Here is a 27,170-nt window from a genome sequence, read left to right on the forward strand (position 1 = left end):
AACCAGGCGAGGCAGTCGTTTGCGAAACCAAGGCTGTTGAGTCTGCCGATAAGAATGTGGTGATTGACAGAGTCGAAAGCCTTGGCCAGGTCGAGGAATACAACTGCACAGTACTGTCTCTTATCAATGGCGGTTATGATATCGTTTAGGACCTAGAGTGTGGCTGAGGTGCACCCATGACCAGCTCGGAAACCAGATTGCATAGAGGAGAAGGTACGGATGGGATTCAAAATGGTCGGGGATCTGTTTGTCAACTTGGCTTTCGAAGACCTTAGAAATGCAGGATAGGACAGATATAGGTCTATAGCAGTTTTGGTTTTTGATTTTCTCCCCCTTTGAAGAGGGGGATGTCCGCAGCAGCTTTCCAATCTTTGGGGATCTCAGACGATACGAAAGAGAGGTTGAACAGGCTAGTAATAACAATTTTGGCTGATAATTTTAGAAAGAGAGGGTCCAGATTGTTTAGCCTTGCTGATTTGTAGGGGTCCAGATTTTGCAGCTCTTTCAGAACATCAGCTATCTGGATTTGGGTGAAGGAGAAATGTGGGAGGCTTGGGCAAGTTGCTGTGGGGGGTGCAGGGCTGTTGACCAGAATAGGGGTAGCAAGGTGGAAGGCATGGCCAGCTGTAGAAAAATGCTTATTGAAATTCTCAATTATAGTGGATTTATCGGTGGTGACAGTGTTTCCTAGCCTCAATGTAGTGGGCAGCTGGGAGGAGGTGTTCTTATTTTCCATGGACTTTACAGTGTCCCAGAACTTTTTGGAGTTAACACTACAGGATGCAAATTTCTGTTTGAAAAAGCTAACCTTTGTGTGTGTATATTGGTTCCTAACTTCCCTGAAAAGTTGCGTACTGCGGGGGCTTTACGATGCTAATGCAGTACGCCACAGGATGTTTTTGTGCTGGACAAGGGCAGTCAGGTGTGTTTCTAAATTTTTTGAATGGGGCATGCTTATTTAAGATGGTGAGGAAAGCATTTTTAAAGAATACCCAGGCATCCTCTACTGATGGAATGAGGTCAATATCCTTCCAGGATACCGGGGCCAGGTCGATTAGAAAGGCCTGCTTGCTGAAGTGTTTTTGGGAGCATTTGGCAGTGATGAGGGGTGGTGGTTTGACCGCAGACCCATTACGGACGCAGGATCGCTGAGATCCTGGTTTAGACAGCAGAGGTGTATTTGGAGGGCAGGTTGGTTAGGATGATATCTATGAGGGTGCCCATGTTTAGGGATTTGGGGTTGTACCTGGTAGGTTCATTAATAATTTGTGTGAGATTGAGGGCATCAAGCTTAGATTGTAGGATGGCAGGGGTGTTAAGCATGTCCCAGTTTAGGTCACCTAACAGCACAAGCTCTGGAGATAGATCGGGGCTATCAATTCACATATGGTGTCCAGGGCACAGCTGGGGGCAGAAGGTGGTCTATAGCAAGCGACAACTGTGAGAGACTTGTTTCTAGAAAGTAGAAGCTCAAATTGTTTGGGCACAGACCTGGATAGTAAGACAGAACTCTGCAGGCTAACTCCACCCCCTTTGGCAGTTCTATCTTGTCGGAAAATGTTATAGTTAGGGATGGAAATATACTGGCAAGTTTTATTTAGAACTACTAACGTTAGGTAGCTAGATAACATACTGGTATGTACTGTTGTAATGATATGCTATGTGGTTCGTAAGGACAGCGTAGATAACAAATTGTCAGCCAACATAACGTGCAAGGTAACTTATTTGAAAAGTCATTACTTTATTACATTGAGTAGAAAGCTACCCCTTGGTCGTTAGGGCAAATCTTTAGTAAAGCTTGAATAGTCTATTCAGCTATTAGCCCTGCTCCCCAACTTGCAACAAATTGCTGTTGTTATCGCATTCCTTTCCCACTTCCACGTGTCATCATTCTGCTCCTGAGTGGCTCGCCTGCGGGCGTGCTGGCAGGATATGGCAGCATTTTCGGTTGTGCGTCAAGAATTCTCCATACTGTAGCACGTTTCTATGAAGGTGTGGTTATTCACAGGCAAATTGTTATATGCTATGGAGGTACATTTGTGTCGAGAGCAAAACCTTTTTGTTTTCAATCAAAAATAATTGTTCTGTTCTGAAAGCAACTTTCTTCCGACACAAAGGATGTCAAAGCGGACACCTACGAAGATGGCATCTCAGGTAAGCAGCACTGGTGTCACGATCGTTGGTTGAATTAATGGACCAATAAAGAGCAAAACGAAACGTGAAACTAATGTAGTGCTCGCAGGCAACTAGACATAGACAAGATCCCACAAAAACCCAGTGGGAAAAGGCTGCCTAAATATGATTCCCAATCAGAGACAACAATAGACAGCTGCCTCTGATTGGGAACCATACCAGGCCAACATAGAAATTAAAAAACTAGACTACCCACCTAACCAAAATAGAGAATTAAAAAATATCTAAGGTCAGGGTGTGACAACTGGGCTGTATTGACGTATCCTAAAAATGACATCTGCTGCTTTAGATTGAACGGTCATATCTCAGTTATTGTTTTCATATCTATAAAAAATAAGCTGTTTTCTTTACTTTCAGAGAGTGAGCTGACCAAGGGGTCAAACATGTAGATATTGCCAGATGTTCACTGTCTGAGAAACAGGCCGTGGAAGCTTCATTGCTGGCAAAAGTGTCCATACCCAGAGGTAATTAAACTGTCCTGTGTTCTTTTTCTCCATCTCTGCATGTCTTGTTGTACATGTTCATCACTCTCCCCCTTCTCCCTAAATCCTCTAGGTTATATCAGCTGTTTTGGTGAACCCCCCCCCGCATCTGAACTGGCTGACACAGAGGGCACAGCATGATCATAGATGAGATGTCACATGGTCGGGTCAACAGGAAGTATTATTAAAGAGATGCTTTACATTGAAATATAGACAAAGATGTAGTAGTCCCAGAGTTAATGATCCAAGGTCAGTTTTGCATTTCACCTCCTGATTTAAGATGACTGACCGTGTTAGAATAAAAAAACAAGGCTTAATCATGTCGTCTGCAGGTATGTTTTGATGTGAGAGAGGAAGCCAGTCCCGTCATCGTCACGTCACCCGCACTTAAGATAACTTTCGGGCCAACTGGGGGCCTAAGGCTGGTTAGGAGACACCGCAATTGTGACGAACTGAGAGAATATTGGGGTAGCACTGTAATTCATGAATCATATGCTGTCTGCCGCTGTTCTTACCTCTCTCCCCACCTCGTCTTTCTTCCTCGTTTTAAAATGCACACCATATGTGCATTGAAGTACAGACTGAACTTGTATTTATAATATTACAATTATAATTATAATGCATTTATAACACCTGGATAATGAACTTCTTTCAATAAAGCATTTCACATTCTCCACTGGTTGAAATGAAGTATCATTGAAATACTATCCTGTGTTCTCAGATTAATGCAGATGAAGGGAGTTGGATATGCATAGTTTTTTTCTGTATATATGAATTACAAATCAATCATGTTTCTAGTCTATTGCATAGTTACCATGTCCCAGGAGCAGGAGTGGTAAACACTATTGAAGTGTATAATTGTAATACATACAAGCAGACACAGCATCATTCAAATAATGGAGTTTGATATGACTGAAAAATAATGTCTGAGATTCATACCTGAATCGCACCTTTATTTGCCTAGGAAGAGTACATGATCAGTGAATATATTCAATATACAGGCTGCAATGTGGGAATATCATGCATGGTAATAACTACAGTACATGTGTATATAGGACTTGCATTCTTGGAACATTAACGTTATTATATTCTACTCTATCCATAGGCTTCATTAATGCCATTCAGACTTGAAGTTGATACAACAGCTATGATAGCTGAGGTTCATCGATTGGTATGAATATTAGTTCAGAACCTAATGTTTTAGGGTTCATACACAGAACGGTTACATACTGTAGCTAGCTACACATCCATAGGCATACAGTTATTTTTATCCTCCACTACACAATAATCAAGTAAATAGTTAGCTAGCTATGTTACTTCAATTAAATTGCAAGGCAAGCTTACACAATTGTACATTCAATTTGCAGTATATGCTTTAGCTAGCTAGATTCTTTACATCCACCGTTTCACAAGATGACAGCCTGGTTTGCTGGTTCCCAGGAGTCCCAAAAACATTAAACAACACGAATTACAAATTCATTCTCTTAACACTAGCTAGCTGGCTAATGTTAGCTAGTCTGACAACTTGCTAAATAGCGATTTTCGTAAATTAACTTTATGACAAAAGAATATGCACAAACTTTTGTCTCTACATTAACTAACATATTCCTCTCAACTGTAAATGTTTTGCTTGACTCATTATGACGTTATAACAACTTAAATCTGGTTCCACCGTAATGTTTTGTCAGCCACCTTTGTTGAAGAACGCCACAAGGAAGGCTCGCATCAAAATTCGTTATTGGAACCACTCAATATGATTGGTCATATAAAAACCTTGGGACCCAAATGCCCAATGAGTGCTCTAACTCCCCCTTGTGGTGGTCTGGAGCAATGAAGCTGTGACCCTGGGTACCTCTAAGTCCCGCGGTGCAAGCACGCAACTTTTAAAGGAGGAACCACTGTAGGTCCTGGATGGCAGGAAGCTTGGCCCCAATGATGTACTGGGTGGTACGCACTACCCTCTGTAGCGCCATACAGTCAGATACCGAGCAGTTGCCATACCAAGCGGTGATGCAACCGGTCAGGTTGCTCTCGGTGGTGCAGCTGTAGAACTTTGAGGATCTGGGGACCCATGCCAAATTGTTTCATTCTCCTGAGGGGGAAAAAGGTGTTGTCGTGCCCTTTTCATGACTGTCTTGGTATGTTTGGACCATGATAGTTTGTTGGTGATGTGGACAACAAGGAACTTGAAACTCTCGACCCGCTCCATTTCAGCCCCGTCGAAGTAAATGGGGGATTTTTAGGCCCTCCTTTTCCTGTAGTCCACGATCATATCCTTTGTCTTGCTCACATTGAGGGAGACGTTGTTGGCCTGGCACAACACTGACAGGTCTTTTACCTCCTCCATATAGGCTGTCTCATCATTGTCGGTGATCAGTCCTACCACTGTTGTGTCATCAGCAAACTGACGGTGTTGGAGTCATGCTTGGCCACGCAGTCGAGAGAACAGGGAGTACAGGAGGGGACTAAGCACACACCCCTGAGGGGAACCGGTGTTGAAGATCAGCGTGGCGGATATGTTGTTGCCTACCCTTACCACCTGGTGGCGGCCCGTCAGGAAATCCAGGATCCAGTTGCAGAGGGAGGTGCTTAGTCCCAGGGTCCTTAGCTTAGTGATGAGTTTGTCGGCACTATGGTGTTGAACACTGAGCTGTAGTCAATGAACAGCATTCTCACATATGTGTTCCTTTTGTCCAGGTGGGAAAGGGCAGTATGGAGTGCGATTGAGATTGCGCCATCTGTGGATCTATTGGGGCGGTATGTGAATTGGAGTGGCTCTAGGATTCCTGGGATGATGGTGTTGTGAGCCATAACCAGTCTTTCAAAGCACTTCATGGCTACCGACGTGAGTGTTATGGGTTGGTAGTCATTTATGCAGGTTACCTTAGTGTTCTTGGGCACAGGGACTGGTGGTCTGCTTGAAAAATGTTGGTATTACAGACTCAGTCAGGGAGAGGTTGAAAATGTCAGTGAAGACACTTGCCAGTTGGTCCGCGCATGCTCTGAGTACACGCCCTGGCAATCCGTCTGGCCCCTCTGCCTTGTGAATGTTGACCCGTTTAAAAGTCTTGCTCACACCGGCTATGGAGAGTGTGATCACAGTCATCCAGAAAAGCTCTCATGCATACTTCAGTGTTGCTTGCCTCGAAGCGAACATAAAAGGCATTTAGCTCCGCTGGTAGGCACTGGGCAAATCACGGCTGGGTTTCCCTTTGTAGTCCATAATAGTTTGCAAGCCCTGCCACATCTGACAAACGGCAGAGCCGGTGTAGTAGAATTCAATCTTAGTCCAATATTGACGCTTTGCCTGTTTGATGGTTCATCTGAGGGCGTAGCAGGATTTCTTATAAGTGTCCAGATTAGTGTCCTGCTCCTTGTAAGAGGCAGCTCTTGCTTTTAGCTTGGTGAGGATGTTGCCTGTAATCAATGGCTTCTGGTTGGGATATGTACATACGGTCACTGTGGGGACAACGTCCTCAATGCACTCATTGATGAAGCCGGTGACAGAGGTGGTATACTCCTCAATGCCATTGGATGAATCACGGAACATATTCCAGTCTGTGCTAGAAAAACAGCAGTGTAGCATCTGCATCATCGGACCATTTCCGTATTGAGCGAGTCACTGGTACTTCCTGCTTTAGTTTTAGCATGTAAGCAGGAGGATAGAGTTATGGTCAGATTTGCCAAATGTAGGGCTTGGGAGAGCAGTGAATGAGTATCTGTGTGTGGAGTAAAGGTTGTCTAAAAACACACAAGTCTGGTTTGGACCGTGCCAGTTAAAGGTTTATACCAATTGCATATGGCTTCCCAAGGCAAGCTGAGGATAGCTGTGAGGAGTTTGCCGTATCAGTCCCTTTCCACACTGCCACCCCCGTGGGTTTGGGCTACTCAATACTGAGTCTGGTCGCTGCCCGTTTCCAGACATAAATGAGTAAATATCTGTCATCTGCCATTGATGCTCCGCTAAAGGCGGAAGAGCGGCAGAGCGGCTTGCCCCTCGTCCTCCGCCGCTGTCTGGAGGAGGTCGCCATTATCCTAGTCGATGAAGAGTCCCCCCCCCCCCCCTTCCCCTTCCTCTGGGGCAAAGCCCTGGAAAAGTCGGTGAAGTTCCTTGGGGTAGCCATCCATGATGTCAGCCCATGAGGGCTGGGTCTGCGAGGCAGTCTCATCGCTCGAGTTAAGAGTGGGACGAACCACATTGGGCTGCTCTGTGTACTCTACAGCAGAGGGTGTTCACAGCAAAGAAACACATAAAGGATGCATGACACTGAACACTGCTTCCACGTGTTAGACACCCAGGCAGACGACACACAGGGAGTGTGTCCTTACCCGAAATGGTCACCCTGCATTGACAAGGTTGTGCTGGTACATGGGCCTTGCTTGGTACCCACTGGGCCGTGCTAGCAGGTTCCATGGTTCCAAGAAACAGCTAATCCGAGAACAAAGGGAAAAGAGACTAGCGTTCGCCACTTGGGCTAGAAGCCTAGCTAGTTAGCACAGTGCTAGCAGGATAAGCTAATCCTATAAACAATGTTTACATGGCTGGTGATCACCACATGGGCTGGTAGCATAGGTAGTTAGCACAACAAACAAAAGACTGGCTCTCGACAAACAAAAGACTGGCTCTCGACCAATAAGCAGTGATGCTAGGATGGACAGTCTACTCAATGCCGGTGGAGGGTTTAACTAAACGAGCGAGCAAACTAGTAATTCTACCCTTCCATGTAGATAAGCTAGTCGGTAGGATAGCTAGCCTTGCCGAGAGCTAGCCAGGTTAGCTAAGCCTTGCAGCTAAGCTAGCCAAGTCTCAGCAGCTAGCAGTTTGACGCTAGCTACAACAGGAGATGAAGGAATAAAAGCGGTGAAGCAAATTCTTACCTGAAGCAAAACATTTCCTTTTGGTGAAGTCACCCAACAAAACAGATAACCCTGCACTCGGCGGTGAAACCTTAACGCCACTGAAAAAGTTACAGGAAAACCGATCAAGCCGTGCTGAAGAGAGCAAAGTATAACTGTTCTGTGAGGAAGAGGGCAGGCGAGTGGCTCATTAGTATGAGGTTAGGGGCTCCCTCATTCGCCACTCGACCAGTCTGTCTTGAACAGACGTGTATGATTGGTTTTTTCGAGGTACTCTGAAAGATTCTGGTTTATCCCCATGGTGACAAATAATTGAAAGAACTGAAGCTAAGTTGGGGCCATACTGCCAAACAGTCTTTAGACCATCAGAGATGGTCATGTGGAGAGATCATGTCTCTGCCTTATCTGCCAGACGGCACAAACAGGATAAGTGAGATTTCAATTAGGGTGACATTTTACTCTTCTTATCGCTGTTCACAAAATGCTATCGTATTCACTGTTACATTGAAGATAAGCATTCAACATTATCCTTCAAGTAAACTGGTGTGAAAAACCTACGTGACAGGTAAGTCCTGTTGTTTGTAAAGCTACATAGAAAATTGACAATCAAATACAGTACATAGAAGACAAGCAACTAATGCTATCCCTCATGTAAGCAGGTTGTGATAAGGCTATCCTGAGTGACGGGTAAGTGGTTGCAGTCAGTATCAAATCACATTTCACAATTAGCCTGAATACCCTAAAGACATAATTTTACATTCTATAATGGAGAAATGTTCTAAAATGGAGACATTAAAGTAAAAAAACAACCTTTTTAGAAGTACCTCATGTTCTGCATTAAAATAATAACATTTACCAAAGTAGCTCACATCTATCATAACAATTCTGTATATGGGTGAACCTGCATTTAGCAGAAGGGAGTGCATGGGGCTTGAGATGGGAACATGAGATGAGGGAAAATGACTGAGAACAGCTCAAGTTACCCTACGTCTTGGAACTCTGAAAACAAAATATTACCGTCATTATAATGGTTATGCTAATACGTTGGCTGAATACCAACAGCACAACCACATCCGTACATATTTTATCCATGTATTATATCTACAGCCTCTAAGCTTGACATGCTCTAGTCACCATGCTGCAGCATGCTGTTTGTGAAAAAACAGGATATCATCGGACCAACAATAGAGTGAAGACTTGCTGTTCCCAGGAAAACTATCCATTTTGATATAAAACAAATACAATAATTAAATACAGAGTATACCAAACATTACACCCCCCCCCCCCCCCCCCCCCCCCCCCCTTTTTTGCCCTCAGAACAGACGCAATTATTCAGGGCATAGACTCTACAAGGTGTCGAAAGTGTTCCACATGGATGCTGGCCCATGTTGACGCCAATGCTTCCCACAGTTGTGTCAAGTTGGCTGCATGTTCTTTGGGTGGTGGACTATTCTTGATACAGACGGGAAACTCTGGACCATGAAAAACCCAGCAGCGTTGCAGTTCTTGACATAAACTGGTGTGCCTGGAACCTACTACCATACCCCATTCAAAGGCACTCAAATATTTTGTCTCGACCATTCACCCTCTGAATGGCACACATACACAATCCATGTCTCAAGGTTTAAAAATCCTTCTTTAACCTGTCTCCTCCTCTTCATCTACACTGATTGAAGAAGATTTAACAAGTGACATCCATAAGGGATCCTAGCTTTCACCTGGATTCACCTGGTCAGTTTGTCATGGAAAGAGCAGGTGTTCTTAATGTTTGGTATACTCCATGTATATTTTGATGTGTTATGGAAACCTATTGCATGAATATTGAGAGTATAAGTGATGAATGTTAGCTCTGCATGTATGCTGTCATGATATCAGATTAATCCGCCACACTGGTAAGTATTGAAGACGTATCATAACATTTATTTAAAAGCCCTAACAGATTACAGTAAAACATATTATAGATTCTAGTAAATATCATAGTAAATATTATAGTAAAAAGTCCACTCACAACTCTTGCAAATTCCCTTCCAAACCCCACGCATAACACATGTAACACTGTAATACCTCATGGTCACTTTAGAATGTCAAAATAGTGGCATTTAACCATTGTAACGAGAGCTGTTAAAGTCCCTGACACCAATCTCAGTGCCAATGTACCAGCCACCGAAGGGATGCTTATACATGTTTAGAAATGCTTTAGAAAATGATCATAATACCTCCAAGATGTTGTAACGAGAGCTGTCACAGAAGTCCCTGACTCCGATCTCTGTACCCATGTACCAGCCACTGAACGGACAGGCGGTGAATTCCAGCCCCCCCACCTCTAGCAGCATGCTAGATACTGCAGGTAGGCTGTACCACTTCAGATTCAAGTCCTTGAACCAATCATACCTGTATGCACAAGCATAGAAAGACAAAGAGACACGTTCAAACGAACTGTCAAGGTTTGGAGGCGTGATGGCAAATGTGTCATATCATGACTAATTGATTCAAATAAATAGGTTTGTTGTCAAGGTATGTAGAGGATGTTTAAGGGTACATATTATATACAGCTTAAATTGAAGCTGACTTGGCTTCTGTTGTTCAACTCAAGGTGCTTCCATCTCAACAATTCTGTACTGCTAAGAGTTGAACATTGTACATTCTGAATCGATGTAAAAGTGCACATTCTTATCTTGGTGAAAAGCCGACATATCAGCGTGGATCTTGTTCTGGAGGCAGCTCTGCAAAGCGGTCAGTAGTTGGCACAGCCACAGTCATAAAATCAGATTTTAAACCACACTGCTACATTTTTACAATATAGCCTATTTTGACTTTGCAGTCGGCCTATCTAAGCGGAAATCACTCAGTTCTGCCTCCAGGACAAGATTCATGACAATAAACTGCAAAAAGCCGTGGGAAGAGATTAGTGACAAGCTTACATTCTGATATTGAAAGTTTGTATAGCACGAATACTGTATGCATGTACAAAGAAGTGAAGGATTTCTCCAAGAGATGCTAGATATCTGCCTACTGTGATGTGGTGTGTATTGTTCTACAAGGCAATTTGCTCCTACACTGTGGTTAGTAGATACACAGCCAAGAAGTACAGGAGCGCAGCCAAAACTAACATTATCACATGCTCACAGCAAAAACACCTGCAATCGCTTCTGAAAGTACTGGCCCTACATCCATCTACCTGGTGCTACACAGGCTCTGAGTGGCCCATGGGGGACGGTCTACGCAGTAGCAGAGAGCCATCACAGCTTCATGGCAACAGAGTTGAGGCCAACTAAACTGATGCAGGGGGAGATGGGGGGGTGGCGAAGGACAGTTCTGGGAGCTTGTTTGATCGAGGATGCCATGTGCTGGGGATGAAACTCCCTCTGTGCCTGAAGACTGGTGACATTGTGGGTGTGTGTCTGTGTGGTATGTTAGCGTGACAATTGGAACACACCCCAACCCAGCCTCTGTTCCTGTATCACTCTGTTATGACACGTGTGTGTGTGTGTGTGTGTGTGTGTGTGTGTGTGTGTGTGTGTGTGTGTGTGTGTGTGTGTGTGTGTGTGTGTGTGTGTCGTCTAACTCACTTGGGATGGGTGATCTGCACCTCCAGAATAAGGTCTTGAGGGATCTCAAACAGCTCTGGGTCGTTCCCATTGGATTGCAGCAGGAGGGGCAGCACGTCAAAACGACCCTTGGGAGCCTTCCAGCCCTGCTGGATGCAGATCTAGTAACCAAAACATTACATAAACATTTTAGGTGGACTCACTCAAGTAGATGTGTAACTCCTGTTTGGTTGTTTCCACTCCAGTTTTAGTCAGAGCTTTGGCCTTGCTCGAAGGCATGCTATATAAAGACATTGAACACTTTCAGGTTTTGTGATCTACTGTAAGTGGTTCAGTGGGTTGAATCTGACAAGGCAATGTTTGAGGATTCAAATCCCATGAGGGACATATATTCCATGCTGTTATGAACAATAATTCACTTTGAATAACAGGGACCACAGTGTCTTTTTAATCTACCTCAGTGAATTCCACGTTGGCTGGGTCTCCCAGAATCTGACCATCGGGCTGCTTGTAACCGGCATAGCGAATCAGCTGTATGTTCCATACCCGAAAGTCGTGCTTGCCATCTGTCCTCTGAGGAAATATGGTAATGGCAGATCTGCATAAGAAATAACCCACCAGCCCCCAGAGAGAGAGAAAGTTTAATGATGAGAGTTTAAAGACAGTATCTATAGATTAGCAATGCAACAAATGAATGTCTACCCAACCACATAGTATCTAATGGTTTAGGACAGTTTAATTTTGGAGATTGTGGGTAAGGCAGGCTAGGAAGGCTGACAGGGCCAAAGCTCAGTTACCTTTAGTCCCCCACTACTGCACCTACCCTGTTGGGTTAAGCTAATGCCATGACTGGGCAAAAGGGTTGATTCTACTAATCTGGCTGTAAGTCTTTGTCCCAAAGGACCCAAATATCTCTGGGGACCAATCTCTATGCTTGCCTTACAGAGTAGAAACTAGTGTCCTCTATAGTCAATACAAGCCCAAAGAATGAGAGGAGAATTGACTATATAAAACTGAAATTGTTTTGTGGTCTGAATCTAAGTAGAAGCAGCCTGGCTGCAGATCAGTTTGTGCTTCAGCCAACTCCTTCATTTGTTGTTATGCCGCACACAAACCCAAAAGAGGCTTAAGCGCAAACTGATATGCTATCAGGCTTCTGCTACATACTGACAGTGGCTAAGTGTTATTTGATGTACAGCATCAGCAGTCTTTGGGAATGTGATGTGACTAACTCAGTGCAGTGATGAGTCAGACACATACACTTGGGGAGAGTGGGGTATGTTGACAAATTTTTTACATTCAGCACCACTACGTCAAGGGAAATCATCATTCCTCCTAAGAAAGATAACTACATAGATTTCAGGATGTCTTGTACACCTGAAAATAATCAGAATTGATGTAAAACATGTGTTTTGAAAACATAGCTTTTCCAAAAAAAGCAGTCTCTTGGCACAACTTACCCCGGGTACGGGCTAAGTTGAGCATAGGGACAGGGTAAGTTGAACCGCCTTGGGGTAAGTGGGTGATAGTGTCCTGTGATAGTGGGTGATGGTAGGTCAAAGTTTAATTCATGGAATTGGGGTGTGGTATATTGCATATCTTAATTGTATGCCTACATTCAGATATAGATATCCCTGTTCAATATAACTTGGCCTTCCATTTATTGACCAGTTGTCTGGGACAGGGATGTGTCCATGTGCCAATACATAGGCAAGTTCTCTGCATTTGAGGCTACTAAACCCATGAAACTGGTCTGAGATTATTGATATGCTTAGCAAGCTCAGACTCCATGTCAACAGACATGTGCCTCTGGCTCTGCTACTCTATCATAGCCTCTCTTTCGAACAGGTGTTCATATTCTTTTTTGTCAATGTAGCTCTTCAATCTCATTCAGACTTTTTAATATCCCTTGCTGCAGCTCGATTGGACTTCTTCCCTTCTCTCACTTCCTTGGCTGCTCTCTTAAGAACCTCAAGGGGTGCTACACCCCTATTTGTTTTACATTTGTATACACAGGGCACTACTACTCTGCTCTGCAACAATACAAATGCACAATCTAGAGTTCATTTGCATGACACATGGCAAAAATACTATGCATAAAACTGACAACTGTAAATCACTTGTATGGGGTATGGTGGTGTCATGACTGTCCACGAGGATCCGAACAGATCAAGTTTGCAATGAATAACTTCACTCAGGGGGATTAACAGCTCACGTCTCCAAAGGAAAGGAATAGTTGTAAATCAACAGGATTAGATGCAGGTCTCCCTCTACAAATTGGCCAAAACTAACAAATACTGGAACAATGTTTCTAACATAGAACATGGGGAATGGTCAAAAGCGATCTATAGAACACTAATGCCCTTTTGTTTGTTATTTTGTGACATCATACAGTTTTTTATAAAGGTAATACTGTAACTTGGAAAGTATACCCACTACATGTGTGAAGAGTCCATCCTATGTGCATGTAATATGACACATTATGAAAGTGTTTTTGTTAAGAGAGGGATGTGATTTTAGGAGCCATAAGAGATAATTGTTTTCATAAACTTTGCATAGTGACAAGTCACGCCCCTGAGTGAGGTCAGAGAGCGTGTCAGCCTGACAGAACCGCCCATTTGAACAAACTATAAAATGATGGTTAAGAATGAACATACTAGACCAGAAAAGAGTTGAGCTGCACGTTTAAAGTGGTCTGAACTTTGAATCTCAACACGAGGTAGAGACGATAAACTCACCTCCCGGATAATCACTGGTACGGCTGATTAACTGTCCTAAGTAGAGTATCTAGAAAAGCACATTTAAGTGGGACCATTCTACTACTCTGTTAAACCATTGTTTTACGCTATTCTCATCACCCCACTGGGAACCATCTTCAAAGAGGCATCTTCAGGAGCGAATGGAAGGAATATCAACTCTGTAGTTCTGTTCAGGACTACACGACAAGTCACCGGATACTGGAGAACTACAGAGAAGAACAGTAGAAGACTTGTTGGAACCATTTTGGGACAATCAGAGCCTTACAAGCGTCCCACGACAAGGCCCAACCCCCTTTCCAAGGCCCTGTCCACCGAGAGAGATCCGGCATTTCACGTAAATACATTCATGATTTCTTACTCAAAGAGGGCGGCGGTTCGTGTGTAAAGTATATGATTACTGTAAGTGAGAGTAGTTTCTAAAATGTACCTAGGTTAAGTGTCTCTGTCCCGCTCTGCCCCCCCCTCCCTCCCCCCCGTCTATTTTGTAACAAGCAGCCATATTGTTGTCATTCCGCTAGGGACCTGTTTTTAACGTATTAAGTGTGTATGTTTATTCTGTGTTACCATTTAATTAGCTAGTAAATAAAAAATTCAACCAATTTGTGAAGTACTGAATCATAAGTAAGGCTCAGGTTTTTGCAGATGCAAGGTTACAACTGTTCAGAATGATGATCTGACATAAGGTTATGATTAATAAGTTGACTGTTAAATGTGATAGGTAAAGATCTTTAGAGTTTAATTTGGGAGATGGTAACTCTTTATAGAACTGCTCTCATGGTGCCCCAGATCCTAATGAGTTAATTGTTACATGATTCATTTAAAATCTAGTAACAATTAAACATATTTAGGTAATTAGATAAGTCTTCAGATTAATGTTAAAGTCAAATCACGACAGTAGCCATTGGCTCAACTTACCCCATGACCATTGGCTCAACTAACCCCAAGACAAACAATTTTACTATATTAGCCCACAGAGCTACAAGGATGCACTTTGATGCTCGGTTTAGAACCTCATATTCTTGCATCAGGAAACCTACAGTGGTTCCTCAATTAAACGTTTTGAGATTATGTCGCGGGATTTAAGAGGTAATTTGTGGTTTAGTATGTTACCCTGTGTCACTGCTTCATTGCGGTGGTCTGGAGCAAGGGGGAGTTAGAGCACTGATTATGCTTTTGGGCCCCAAGGCGCTAAATGTGTCTCTACCTGACAATGAATGGGCGATAAACCAAATAGAAACTGATAATTGTGCACGACATCAAAATTTCATTTCAATTAACTGAATGATGGATGAAGAAGGTGATTGAATTTAGAACAATAGTGTAAGAATTGCTATTCCTCTGTCCTGCACGCACACCGGAAAAAAATACCCTTATTTGTTTCTACTTGGTCAGAAGAAGCTGTAAGCTAAGGTTTTTATTCCAAGAGAAACAAAAATGTTCAATTATATTCCATGATATTCTTAAGATATATGTGTTGACTGAATATAAGCAGCAAGTGGTGTTTGCTAAATAATCAAGTTGATGGCGCAGTCGTATAGCCTTGGCACCTATATAAAGCTGAATGACTCACTCATTCATGGCTTTGGATCAAAATAAGTACCAACATTCTTTCTGATAGTGAAACATTTAAAATATAAGTGATTATAAAAAGTCACGACTAAAATTGATCGCTAGTTTTGGTCTCAAATAAGCAAGGTCTGTGACGAGCATTTAACTAAAATAAGCATAGAGTCAGGCGGAGAACAACCTATTTAAATTATATGAGCAAAAATATTACATTTTATTTGGAAAGGCATGCCAGACAAAATCAAAAAGGGCTGTAGGCTTGGCAGAGTTACAGATTAATGTTTTCAGTTGATGCCAAACAAGTTTGATCGGGTTTAAAAATCAGGAGACCTACATGTAAAAAATATATTTTTAGATATACTGTAGGCCTAACATTGGTGTTGTAGGTCTTTAATTTATTTGACTAAATAAAAGGTTTACTTACTCTGCTTGCGTCTTGACCCAGTTTATGCCCTCTTTTGATATGCAAATCTGGGCGGCAGTGTTTTTTGGTCCGAGCACACCCTTTTCCGGCTTACAGACAGTTATCTAGCCAGACTCTTTTTATGGTGCTACCCGTTCAAGGTTCAGGATTGTAACCACCAGAAGACCTGGAAATGAGCCTGAGCTGAGAGGATCACCATAACTAAAAGGCGGATTTTTTTTTCAAACACTTGTTTTTCACAAGGGCTATTAGCAGAACAAGAGACACGATGTGGTCCCAAAAACAACTCTGACATAGGGTCCAGCATATCTCTTGATACACACAGTAACACGTGCTAATGTGCTCCGAGAGCCGATCTGTTATCCAACGATTGTTTTAATAGCCCAGCTACTGCAGGTGTGAAAATCCCCCCCCAACAAGCAAGAGCCTATGTGGTCAACTATTTCAGCACCGTTTCGCACTGCTCTGAGACAAGCAAGACTACTTAGTAAACATATACATTTTTAAACAGTTTTTTTAATTAGCCCTGCATTATTCTATATTAATTTAGAATCCTCTAAATTTAATTAGATCTACTACTGTACAAGGACCTTTTATGTATCTGCCAGTATTTTCACTTAGAGTTTCTGGTAAAGAAAGGTGTATGTAGAGGGGTGACTTTCTTCCCATGATCTCTTACCATGTTGTACAATTGTGTGATTAGCCTACCAGTTGGTGTAACTGTAATGTTGATTCTCTTGAGAGGAATTTTGCTCTTCAATATCACAATATGTAGAATGTTCAAATGCATTTATGAATTCAATCGCATTAGCCGTCATGTTGCGGTTCATCTGATGAAGGATTGATTCGATCTATAAGCCCAGTACAATAGTAAAACAGGCAATAAGATACACTACAAGAAAGGGAACACATATAACCGTAGAATTGCAGAACGGAAGGCCATCAAGCGAAACAGACCAATGAAGCACGGCTAAATGGCGGGAGTATCTATGACTCTGAGGACTGGGTAGGGTAGGGGGCCCATGCCCTCCGCTTCTCCCTTCCCTCTGCGATGGGTTCTGGGCCGTGAGGGTGGCTTTGGCTCTCGCCCGAGCTCAGATCCCCGCATCTCCATGTCGCCTGGGTTGTGCCCGACCGGCTCCATCCCCCCTTAGGCACGGCCGCATGGTGAACCCCCTTTCCCCGTTAGGCACGGCCACATGACACACCCCCAATATCAAGTCGCACATGGCCCTATTTATATAATGAATATGAATTCGGAGGGCAGAAATTATTAAATATTAAAGCATTAGACCTCTCACTAAAGGCGTCAGCCAAACAAAAGTTAAACTTAAATCTGAACTGGTTGGAGATAGAGTACGTGGCCATAAAGGCTAGATCATTTTTCAAGCTGTTCAAACATTCATAGATGACCAGCAGGGTCACATAATACAAACAGTGGTTATAGAAGGTGCAACCGGTCAGCACCTTAGGAGTAAATGTCAGTTGGCTTTTCAAAGCCGAGCATTCAGAAGTCAAGTGTGCGAGAGAGAGAGAGGATCGACAGTAACGCGTGGAATATATCAATAAGAATGTCAGTTTAATATGCAGTGCAGATCACCTCCTATTACCCTTCTCAGAGTTAAAACTTCTTAGGGATAGGGGGCAGTATTCGGAAGTTCGGATGACTGAGGTGCCCAAAGTAAACTACCTGTTACTCAGGCCCAGAAGCTAGGATATGCATATAATTTGTAGTATTGGATAGAAAACACTCTGAAGTTTCTACAACTGTTAAAATAATGTCAGAGTATAACAGAACTGATATGGCAGGCAAAAACCCAAGGAGAATCCATCCAGATCTTTTTTTTTTTTTTGAGGTCACCACCCATTGCAATAGCTGTCTATGGGAAAATCAAAGGAAATCCTCCCAGATTGCAGTTCATATGGCTTCCAATAGATGTCAACAGTCTTTAGAAAGGGTTTCAGGCTTGTTTTTTGAAAAATGAGCTAGAATTTGTAGTTTTTCTAGGTGGCTCTCATTTTGACTGTAGTCTTGTGGCGTGTGTGGATGAGGGCGCGCACTTTGTTATTTATCTCCGGTAATGAACATACTATTCTCAGTCTTAAATTTTATTGTTTATTTACATATTAGGGTACCTGAGGATTGATTAGAAACGCTGTTTGACTTGATTGGACAAAGTTTATTGGTAACTTTTGGGATTCCTTTGTATGCATTTTGAACGAGGGGAACAGGTGGATTACTGAATCAAGCACGCCAACTAAACTGACTTTTTTGGGATATAAAGAAGGACTTTATCGAACAAAACGACCATTTGTTATGTAGCTGTGCCCCTTGGGATTGCAAACAGAGGAAGATCTTCAAAGGTAAGTGATTTATTTTATTGCTATTTCTAACTTTCGTGACGCCTCTGCTGGTTTGGAAAATGTTTAATGCTTTTGTACACGGGGCGCTGTTCTCAGGTAATCGCATGGTATGCTTTCGCCGTAAAGCCTTTTTGAAATCTGACAAAGTGGCTGGATTCACAAAGAAGTTAAGCTTTTAAACGATGTAAGACACTTGTATTTTCATGAATGTTTAACTTTATGATTTTTGTATTTCGCGCTCTGCAATTTCACCGGATGTTGTCGATGTGTGCCGCTAGCGGCACGTCTAGCCCAAAGAGGTTTAAGAATTGTGTGTGTTCAATTATTTGTGGCATTGTGGCATTTAAAGCATATTGAAGATAAACAATAGGATTTGAAGCAATAGCCTACCCGTGTGTGGTCAACTATTTCAGCACCATTTTGCACTGCTCTGAGACAAGCATGGGGAATGGTCTTGCTTAATCAATTACATTTTTATTTTCACTGAATCTCTGTTTGGGTATTGGTTAGACTACAGTTTGGGTGTGGAAACGTTAGGATTATTTTGATCTTAGTACTGTAGCCTACTCCTGACCGGTCACGTTGTACAGCGCCATATTTTCCTAATGGAAACCCAGAGGGTTTTTGTTTTTTTCTTGGAATAGAAACACCATAAAATTAATCAAATTAATTAGGCAAAATTTCTTAAAATCAATCCCATATACTATGTTCTTACAAAAAAAGGATTTAAATTCTCTAGTACAGCCAATATTGACGACTGTCAAATGCTTCTCAAATATGCCCTCTGGTGGTCAAACTAGCACTAATGGCAACAATGGCTGACACTGAAATAACGTGCTATAGAATTCTGGGGCAGCCCGCAAGGTGTGCTGCAGTATGAAGCAACTTTTAGAGGAAGAACCACTGTATAACAAATTAATTTGACTAGTGAAAATCTGTTTCTGACCTATTGTGTATGCTTTCCTAAAACCGAAGTGGGGCTCAACTAACCCCCTCTCTCCTATGATGTTTATTCATTGGGGAGTAAAGACGTGGTGTTATGACGTGTGGTTAGGCTTGGCAGAGCTGTATTGGACTGATGAAGGACTGATCCTGGCTGGGAGTAGAGAGAGAGAGACGCAGTTGACATCGACAGGGAACATAGAGGAACAGACAGGCAGAGGTTCAAGGTGACAGAAGGGGGGTGGGGGGGGAAACAGAAAGAGACAGAGAAACTGGACTGAGGGAAGAGGGTGACAGACCAGACGAGCAGAGGAAATGACACAGAAAGACAACATTGAGTAAAAGGCACAGGGATAGACACACGGCACTGCCGACTCACCTCAGGTTGCCTTTGTTAGTGGCATACTTGATGTGGTTGCAGATGTAATTGTACATTCCATGAGCCGTTGTGCAGTCTCTGGCATCAAATACCTGTTAGAAAAACATGTAATGAAACAAAGATCCCCGCTGGGCAAAAACTGGTTGAATCAAAGTTGTTTCCACGTCATTTCAACCCCCATCAATGTGAGTACATTAAATAAATCAACGTGGTAAACTGACTACATTTGCTCAACTAAATGTAAATCAAAACTAAACGTTGAACTGACGTCTGTGCCCAGTGGGATACTAAATGCTACCACAGTTTGATTGAGTGCAATGTTTCGACCTGAAAGTCTTCGTCACTCATAAAACAGCTCAACACAAAGAATCCAAGGACCTCAGTGAAAGCATGTTGTCATTTACACTATATTGTTAGGGAATTGAATAGCGGCATACTCAACAGCTTGATTTGATTCCCCTTAGATATCACATTCATCATCAGCGTTTATTTGATTGTTTCACTACTAACGTTTGACCTGCGATGCCTGGCATGCCTCCATCAACGTGTGTAGCGACATCACAGACAATATGTTGTTGAAATATCACTCTGTGTAACAGTATAACTTTAACCTCTTGGAACTATAGGGGGTGCTGTTCCGCATTAGCATATTTGTGTCTCCAAATTAAACTGCCTCGTGCTAAATTCTTGATCGTACAATATGCATATTATTGTTATTATTGGATAGAAAACACCTTCTAGTTTCTATAGAAGTTGAAATTTTGTCTCTGAGTTGTACAGAACAATTTCTACAGCACTTTTCATGACAGGGTTCAGATTTCAATTTTTTTTACCTCTGATCTGGGGTCTGTTTTTAAGGCGACAGTGAATGCTATGAAGAAACCGACACTGCCTACGTCTTCCTCTGGGTGTCTGTACGTCATCACGCTTTCAATGGAATCGATGGGATATTCACAGCCAGTATAAAAGACCAAAATGTATAGAGACCGCCCTTTCTCGTCGTGCGCCTGAAGCGTGAAGGGCATCGGACCTGCCTCGTTCCAAATCGTTTTCTAACCAGCAATATTTCTCCGGTCATGTTTTTACTCGTTTTAGGTGTTAAAAACATCATAATGTAGTTAATTTGAACCGTTTTATAGCAATTTATATCCGTTTAGTGCGATTTTAGAGGAATTTATTTGTTGTGCACTCTGAAACTTTGGACACGTTTTGGGGTGTCGGTCGTTGGTGGTGGACATTTCGAAGGACAGAGGACATCTATCGACCAAAAGACGTTTATAACATAGAAAGGATACATTGCCCAAGAATCTGATGGAAGAACACCTCAAAGTAAGCAATATTTAATATGATAAATCGTGTTTCTGTCGAAATATTTTAAACGCATATTTCGCCATTTTGTTTGGTATAGCTTCACTTGGCGAACCCTGTATTGAAAAGTAAGGATAATTTTAAAAATGTAAATCAGCGGTTGCATTAAGAACTAATTTGTCTTTCGATTCCTGTAAACCCTGTATTTTTTAGTCAAGTATATGATTAGCTATTAATTAAACTAGATCACTCTGAAAGATGGCGACCGACATTTTCAGGCTTGTTTTGCTACTATTTTCATTGTGTAACCACGGTTTTGTATGGCTAAATATGCACCTTTTCGAACAAACTGTATATGTATATTGTAAAATGATGTTACAGGAGTGTCATCGGAAGAATTCTGAGAAGGTTAGTGAAAAAATTAATATCTTTTGGCGATGTTGACTTTTATCGCTCACTTTGGCTAGAATCAATGCTGGGCTGCTATGTGCTATGTGCTATGCTAATATAACGATTTATTGTGTTTTCGCTGTAAGACACTTAGAAAATCTGAAATATTGTCTGTATTCACAGGATCTGTGTCTTTCGATTAGTGTATGCTGTGTATTTTTACGAAATGTTTGATGATTAGTAGTTAGGTAAACACGTTGCTCATTGTAATTATTCTAGTCCATTTGTGACGGTGGGTGCAATTGTAACCTATGGCAGCTACCTGAAATATGCACATTTTTCTAACAAAACCTATCCCATACCATAAATATGTTATCAGACTGTCATCTAATGAGTTTTTTTGTTGGTTAGGGGCTATAAATATCTTAGTTTAGCCGAATTGGTGATGGCTACTGGTGTTGGTGGACAAATAAAAGATGGTGGATTATGCTAATGTGTTTTTAGGTAATAGATGTACATCTTTACATATTGTGTCTTCCCTGTAAAACATTTTAAAAATCGGAAATGGTGGCTTTATTCACAAGATCTGTATCTTTCATCTGGTGTCTTGGACTTGTGATTTAATGATATTTAGATGCTACTATCTACTTGTGAAGCTATGCTAGCTATGCTAAACAGTGTGTGGGGGGTGGGGGGTGCTCCCGGATCCGGGTTTCTGAGGCAGTAGAAGTTAAACCGTCCCCTCGCCCCGACACGGGCGCGAACCAGGGACCCTCTGCACACATCAACAACGGTTGCCCACGAAGCACGGTCGTTACCCATCGCTCCACAAAGTCCACGGCCCTTGCAAAGCAAGGGGCAACCCTACTTAAAGTCTCAGAGCAAGTGACGTAACTGATTGAAATGCTACTAGCGCGTACCCGCTAACTAGCTAGCCATTTCACATCCGTTACATCTGCAATGCATTTATTTGAACTTTTATAATTCAGTGCACATTCGTCACAGATATTGCTATATTACACAGATCATGAATATTACACGGATCATGACGAGAGGTGGGGAATGTGTTGTGTACCTCCAGCCAAGTTGATTTGCAAAGTTTATCATACTTGATATCATATTGGCTTAGGAAGATTTGATTTTAAAATTAACTGCCCAGCGAAAATCTCACTTTTAAAAGATCATATTCTGTTAACTCATACCCAAATAATGTTGTCGACTCATGTGGCCAAAGCATAAATTTGAAACGATAAAAACACTTAAAAAACCCCACCTCAAACAGCCCTTTTCTCATAGAACATGTCATCTCCCTGATGAGAATGAGCTGGCCAATCAGCGGTCTACTTGCATGGATATTTTTTATGACCTGTGTATGTCCACACCATTCTGTTGTTGGGGTACGCCCACACCATTATAACACAAAAAAGCTGATTTTTAAAGCTGCAATATGTTGCTTTTTTGGGTGACCAGACCAAATTCACATAGAAATTAGTTACAGATCTGTCAATCTCATTGAAAGCAAGTATAAGAAACAATAGATCTATTCTAGGTGTGCTATTTCTAACGCTTCCTGTGCTTTGGTTTTTGCGTCTTATTTCCGGTTATGGAAAATATATTTCACAGCGGTTTAGATGGTATAATGATTCTCTACACCAGGGGTGTCAAACTCATTCCACGGAGGGCCTAGTGTCTGCAGGTTTTTGGTTTTTCCTTTCAATAAAGCCCTAGACAACCAGGTGTGGGGAGTTCCTAACTAATTAGTGATGTTAATTCATCAATCAAGTATAAGGGAGGAGCGAAAACCCGCAGACACTCGGCCCCCCGTGGAATGAGTTTGACACCTGTGCTCTACACTATACTTCCTTGTTTTTTCACATACACTGAAATTAGCCTAACTATTAGAATTTGAGCAACCAAGATATGGAGGAGTGCTTTTTGAATTGTGCATCTTTGACATACTTAATTTTTTTTAAATTGGAAGGGAAACTATTTCACTTATATTGTAAGTAATTATAGGTCGTATTTAATCAAATTCAGTAAACAATGGGCAGTCACTTTAACATTGAGCATCGAGTTTCTGACCTATAGCTTGGACCACTGAATTCTGCCTACACAGCGCATTTAATCTGAGTTTCCTACCTGTAGTTTGGACCACTGGATGCGTCCTACACAGCGGGCAGCGTTCCTCCAGGCGTGCTTGGCTCCATAGATAAGCTCAGTGTCCTTCAGCTGGTATGTCCCTGAGACCTCAATCTCCTTAGTCACCTCCTCCAGCCGGTCTACGTGGGCCTTCGAGCCAAACCTGATGCACACAGCCACGAGGACAGAGAGAAGTAACACAAGGACATGTAAAAATACTGGATTTCGAGTATTTCCTGCATCACTACAGTGGTAGGCTTGATTACCAACAATGACGTGGGCCTACAGGGAGGAGGTGAGGGCCCTCGGAGTGTGGTGTCAGGAAAATAACCTCACACTCAATGTCAACAAAACAAAGGAGATGATCGTGGACTTCAGGAAACAGCAGAGGGAGCAGCCCCCTATCCACATCGACGGGACAGTAGTGAACAAGGCGTACACATCACGGATAAACTGAAATGGTCCACCCACACAGACAGCGTGGTGAAGAAGGCGCAGCAGCAAATCTTCAACCTCAGGAGGCTGAAAAAAATTCGTCTTTTCTCCAAAAACACACAAACTTTTACAGATGCACTATCGAGAGCATCCTGTCGGGCTGTATCACCGCCTGGTACAGCAACTGCTCCGCCCGCAACCGTAAGGCTCTCCAGAGGGTAGTGAGGTCTGCACAACGCATCACCGGGGGCAAACTACCTGCCCTCCAGGACACCTACACCACCCGATGTCACAGGAAGGCCAAAAAGATCATCAAGGACAACAACCACCCGAGCCACTGCCTGTTCTCCCCGCTATCATCCAGAAGGCGAGGACAGTACAGGGGCATCAAAGCGGGGACCGAGAGACTGAAAAACAGCTTCTATTTCAAGGCCATCAGACTGTTAAACAGCCATCACTAACATTGAGTGGCTGCTGCCAACATACTGACTCAACTCTAGCAACTTTAATAATGGAAAATTTATGTAATAAATGTATCACTAGCCACTTTAAACAATGCCACTTTATATAATGTTTACATACCCTACATTACTCATCTCATATGTATATACTGTACTCTATATCATCTACTGCATCTTGCCTATGCCGTTCGGCCATCACGCATTCATATATTTTTAAGTACATACTCTTATTCATTCCTTGACACTTGTGTGTATAAGGTAGTTGTTGTGAAATTGTTAGGTTAGATATTACTGCATGGTCGGAACTAGAAGCACAAGCATATCGCTACACTCGCATTAACATCTGCTAACCGTGTGTGTGACAAATAAAATTTGATTCGATCAAAACATTGTGCACAGATGCTGTCACGACTTCTACCGAAGGTGGCTCCTCTCCCTGTTCGGCCGGCGCTCGGCGGTCGGCGGTCTACTAGCCACCACTGATCCCTTTTTCCTTTTCTGTTTGTTTTGTCTTTGGGGTTTTTTCACACCTGGTTTCATTTGCGTTCATTTGTGTGTGTATATATGCACCCTGTTGCCTGCCTAAGTTTGTGCGGGATTAGTCTTTTATTGTGAGGTGCTCGGTTCAATATTATTATTATTATTATTTTTTTTTTTTAATTTTTACCCCCTTTTCTCCCCAATTTTCGTGGTATCCAATCGCTAGTAATTACTATCTTGTCTCATCGCTACAACTCCCGTACGGGCTCGGGAGAGACGAAGGTCGAAAGTCATGCGTCCTCCGAAGCACAACCCAACCAAGCCGCACTGCTTCTTTAACACAGCGCGCCTCCAACCCGGAAGCCAGCCGCACCAATGTGTCGGAGGAAACACCGTGCACCTGGCCCCCTTGGTTAGCACGCACTGCGCCCAGCCCGCCACAGGAGTCGCTGGAGCGCGATGAGACAAGGAAATCCCTACCGGCCAAACCCTCCCTTACCCGGACGACGCTAGCCCAATTGTGCGTCGCCCCACGGACCTCCCGGTCGCGGCCGGCTGCGACAGAGCCTGGGGGCGAACCCAGAGACTCTGGTGGCGCAGTTAGCACTGCGATGCAGTGCTCTAGACCACTGCGCCACCCGGGAGGCCTTCGGTTCAATATTTACCGTTATTTGTTTTCACGGGTTCTTAAGTAATTGAGTGTCGGAACTTTGTGTGTTCCTCCGTGCGTTTGCACGCGTTCTCTGTGGTCGAGGGCGTTGTACCTTTTTTATTGTGCCATTCCTGTGTTGGTGGACTTTCTTATTAAAGAAACACGCTTCTCAGACATTCCTGCTCTCCTGCGCCTGACTCCTACACCTACCACCTAGACGCACTTTGTCACAGATGCATGAGAAGCACAGAGAAAGAAATACTCTAAAATAACACACATTTAGAGTACTATTTGAATCAAATGTATGTGAGGAAAAACAAAATGGCATTTGTACTACTGATGGGAATGTTGGCAATGAGGGATGCAGGCAAGTACATCCAAAGGTTCTTAAAGTAGCTAAAGTAAATGGTTAGTGTAACTTCATTACCTTTTGATGCTGGTGTAGTACTGGTCTATGAAGTCAGTAGCCAGCGGCAGCAGCTCGTCTTTGGTTCGAGATTCGTCTGGCTTGCGGCTCCCCTGGCTAGGTGTCATGATGGACCCGAAACACACACACTCAGAGCAGAGCGGCAACTGAAAGGCAATGTGGACGACATCACGTCAAGGCTCTGTTGCCATAAAGCACTGAATTTCCTTGTGGTTTCCTGACGCAGGTCCTTTGTTCAGTTCACATGGATTCCATAACACCTGGAAAGTACTTCTCCCTCCATCTCTTGTTCTCCCTCTATCACGCTCGCTCTCCTACAGACGTATTAATGTAAGTCTAAAGTAGAGTAATGCTTCCCACCCCCCCTCGTCCTGTCAGAACAACCAGTCTAGTGTGCTTTACTTAAATGTCATGAAGCCCACTAATTTACCAATCCATTAAATCTGCAATTGGTACATCCATTTTTGGACTTTTAAATGAATGACAGATTATTCAAGAATCAATGGGTATATAACTTATGCCCAATGAGCTTAGTTTCAACTTTTGTACCCCATCATATAAGCTTGCTTTACGTCAAGGTCAATCAACATAGCCTCAAAACATGGTTAAGACTTGAATTTTGATATCATGGATGGTCATTCCTTGCATCTATAGCTCTGTCTATGAATCTGAGAGCAGTTACATTTGTCTAACCCCATCCCTCAGCTTTTTACCAAAAGACTGGCCAGGTGCCTGCTAATGACTGAATTAGTCATGGAGCCATAGTGGCAGCCTTCAATTGAGCAGATAACACAGACCGGAGAAGAAACGGAAAGAAACCAGAAGAAAGAGGAACACAGACAGAGACAGAAAAAAAGGAGACTGATCATCACCCAGACCAACCTTGTATGGTCAGAGGAATACAATTATAATTGAAGTGCGCCGTCACTTTGGGTAGCTGTTAATGCATTCACCAGATTAGAGGCAGAGGAGGACATAGGGAGAAAACGGTCACCCGGGCACAAACCCAGAGTGGAAATTTAACAATAACTCAACAGCGCTGCTGCTAAAATGGGCAGTCTAGTCACGCTGGCTGAACCAACCACCCACTCGCACTTTCCAGCCAGTCAGGTTGTCCCAAACCCCCCTTGCCCTGCTCAAACAACCCAGCCATCCAATTCAACATGACGCTCGCTAAAGTTGCAAAGTCCCAGAAGTGCACAATTACACGGCCGGTGAGCATGACTAGGTGACGGAAGGAGAGAGCGAGAAAGAGATATATTAAGAGAGAAAGAGGGAAATGAGCAGAGTCAGAGTGTTAAAAAATAAAACAAAAGAAATCCCTCGCCTCACTACATCCGCTCGCCATAAGGCTCTGAGCATTC

General features: G+C 42.9%; 1 protein-coding gene across 2 annotated transcripts in view; it reads right to left on the reverse strand.

Moving 5' to 3' along the window:
* Window positions 1-27,170, reverse strand: part of nos1 (nitric oxide synthase 1 (neuronal)) — a 77,216-nt gene that overhangs the window by 33,025 nt on the left and 17,021 nt on the right. For both annotated transcript variants that reach the window (XM_055920363.1, XM_055920362.1), the window contains exons 5-10: window positions 25,807-25,952; window positions 23,352-23,514; window positions 19,515-19,606; window positions 11,537-11,678; window positions 11,102-11,241; window positions 9,749-9,923 (exon numbers count right to left, since the gene is read on the reverse strand). In XM_055920363.1, the coding sequence (XP_055776338.1) occupies window positions 9,749-9,923; window positions 11,102-11,241; window positions 11,537-11,678; window positions 19,515-19,606; window positions 23,352-23,514; window positions 25,807-25,952 (858 nt within the window). The remainder of the gene's footprint in view (window positions 1-9,748; window positions 9,924-11,101; window positions 11,242-11,536; window positions 11,679-19,514; window positions 19,607-23,351; window positions 23,515-25,806; window positions 25,953-27,170) is intronic.

The sequence above is a fragment of the Salvelinus fontinalis genome, chromosome 4, assembly GCF_029448725.1.
Source record: "Salvelinus fontinalis isolate EN_2023a chromosome 4, ASM2944872v1, whole genome shotgun sequence".
Classification (NCBI taxonomy): Eukaryota; Metazoa; Chordata; class Actinopteri; order Salmoniformes; family Salmonidae; genus Salvelinus; species Salvelinus fontinalis.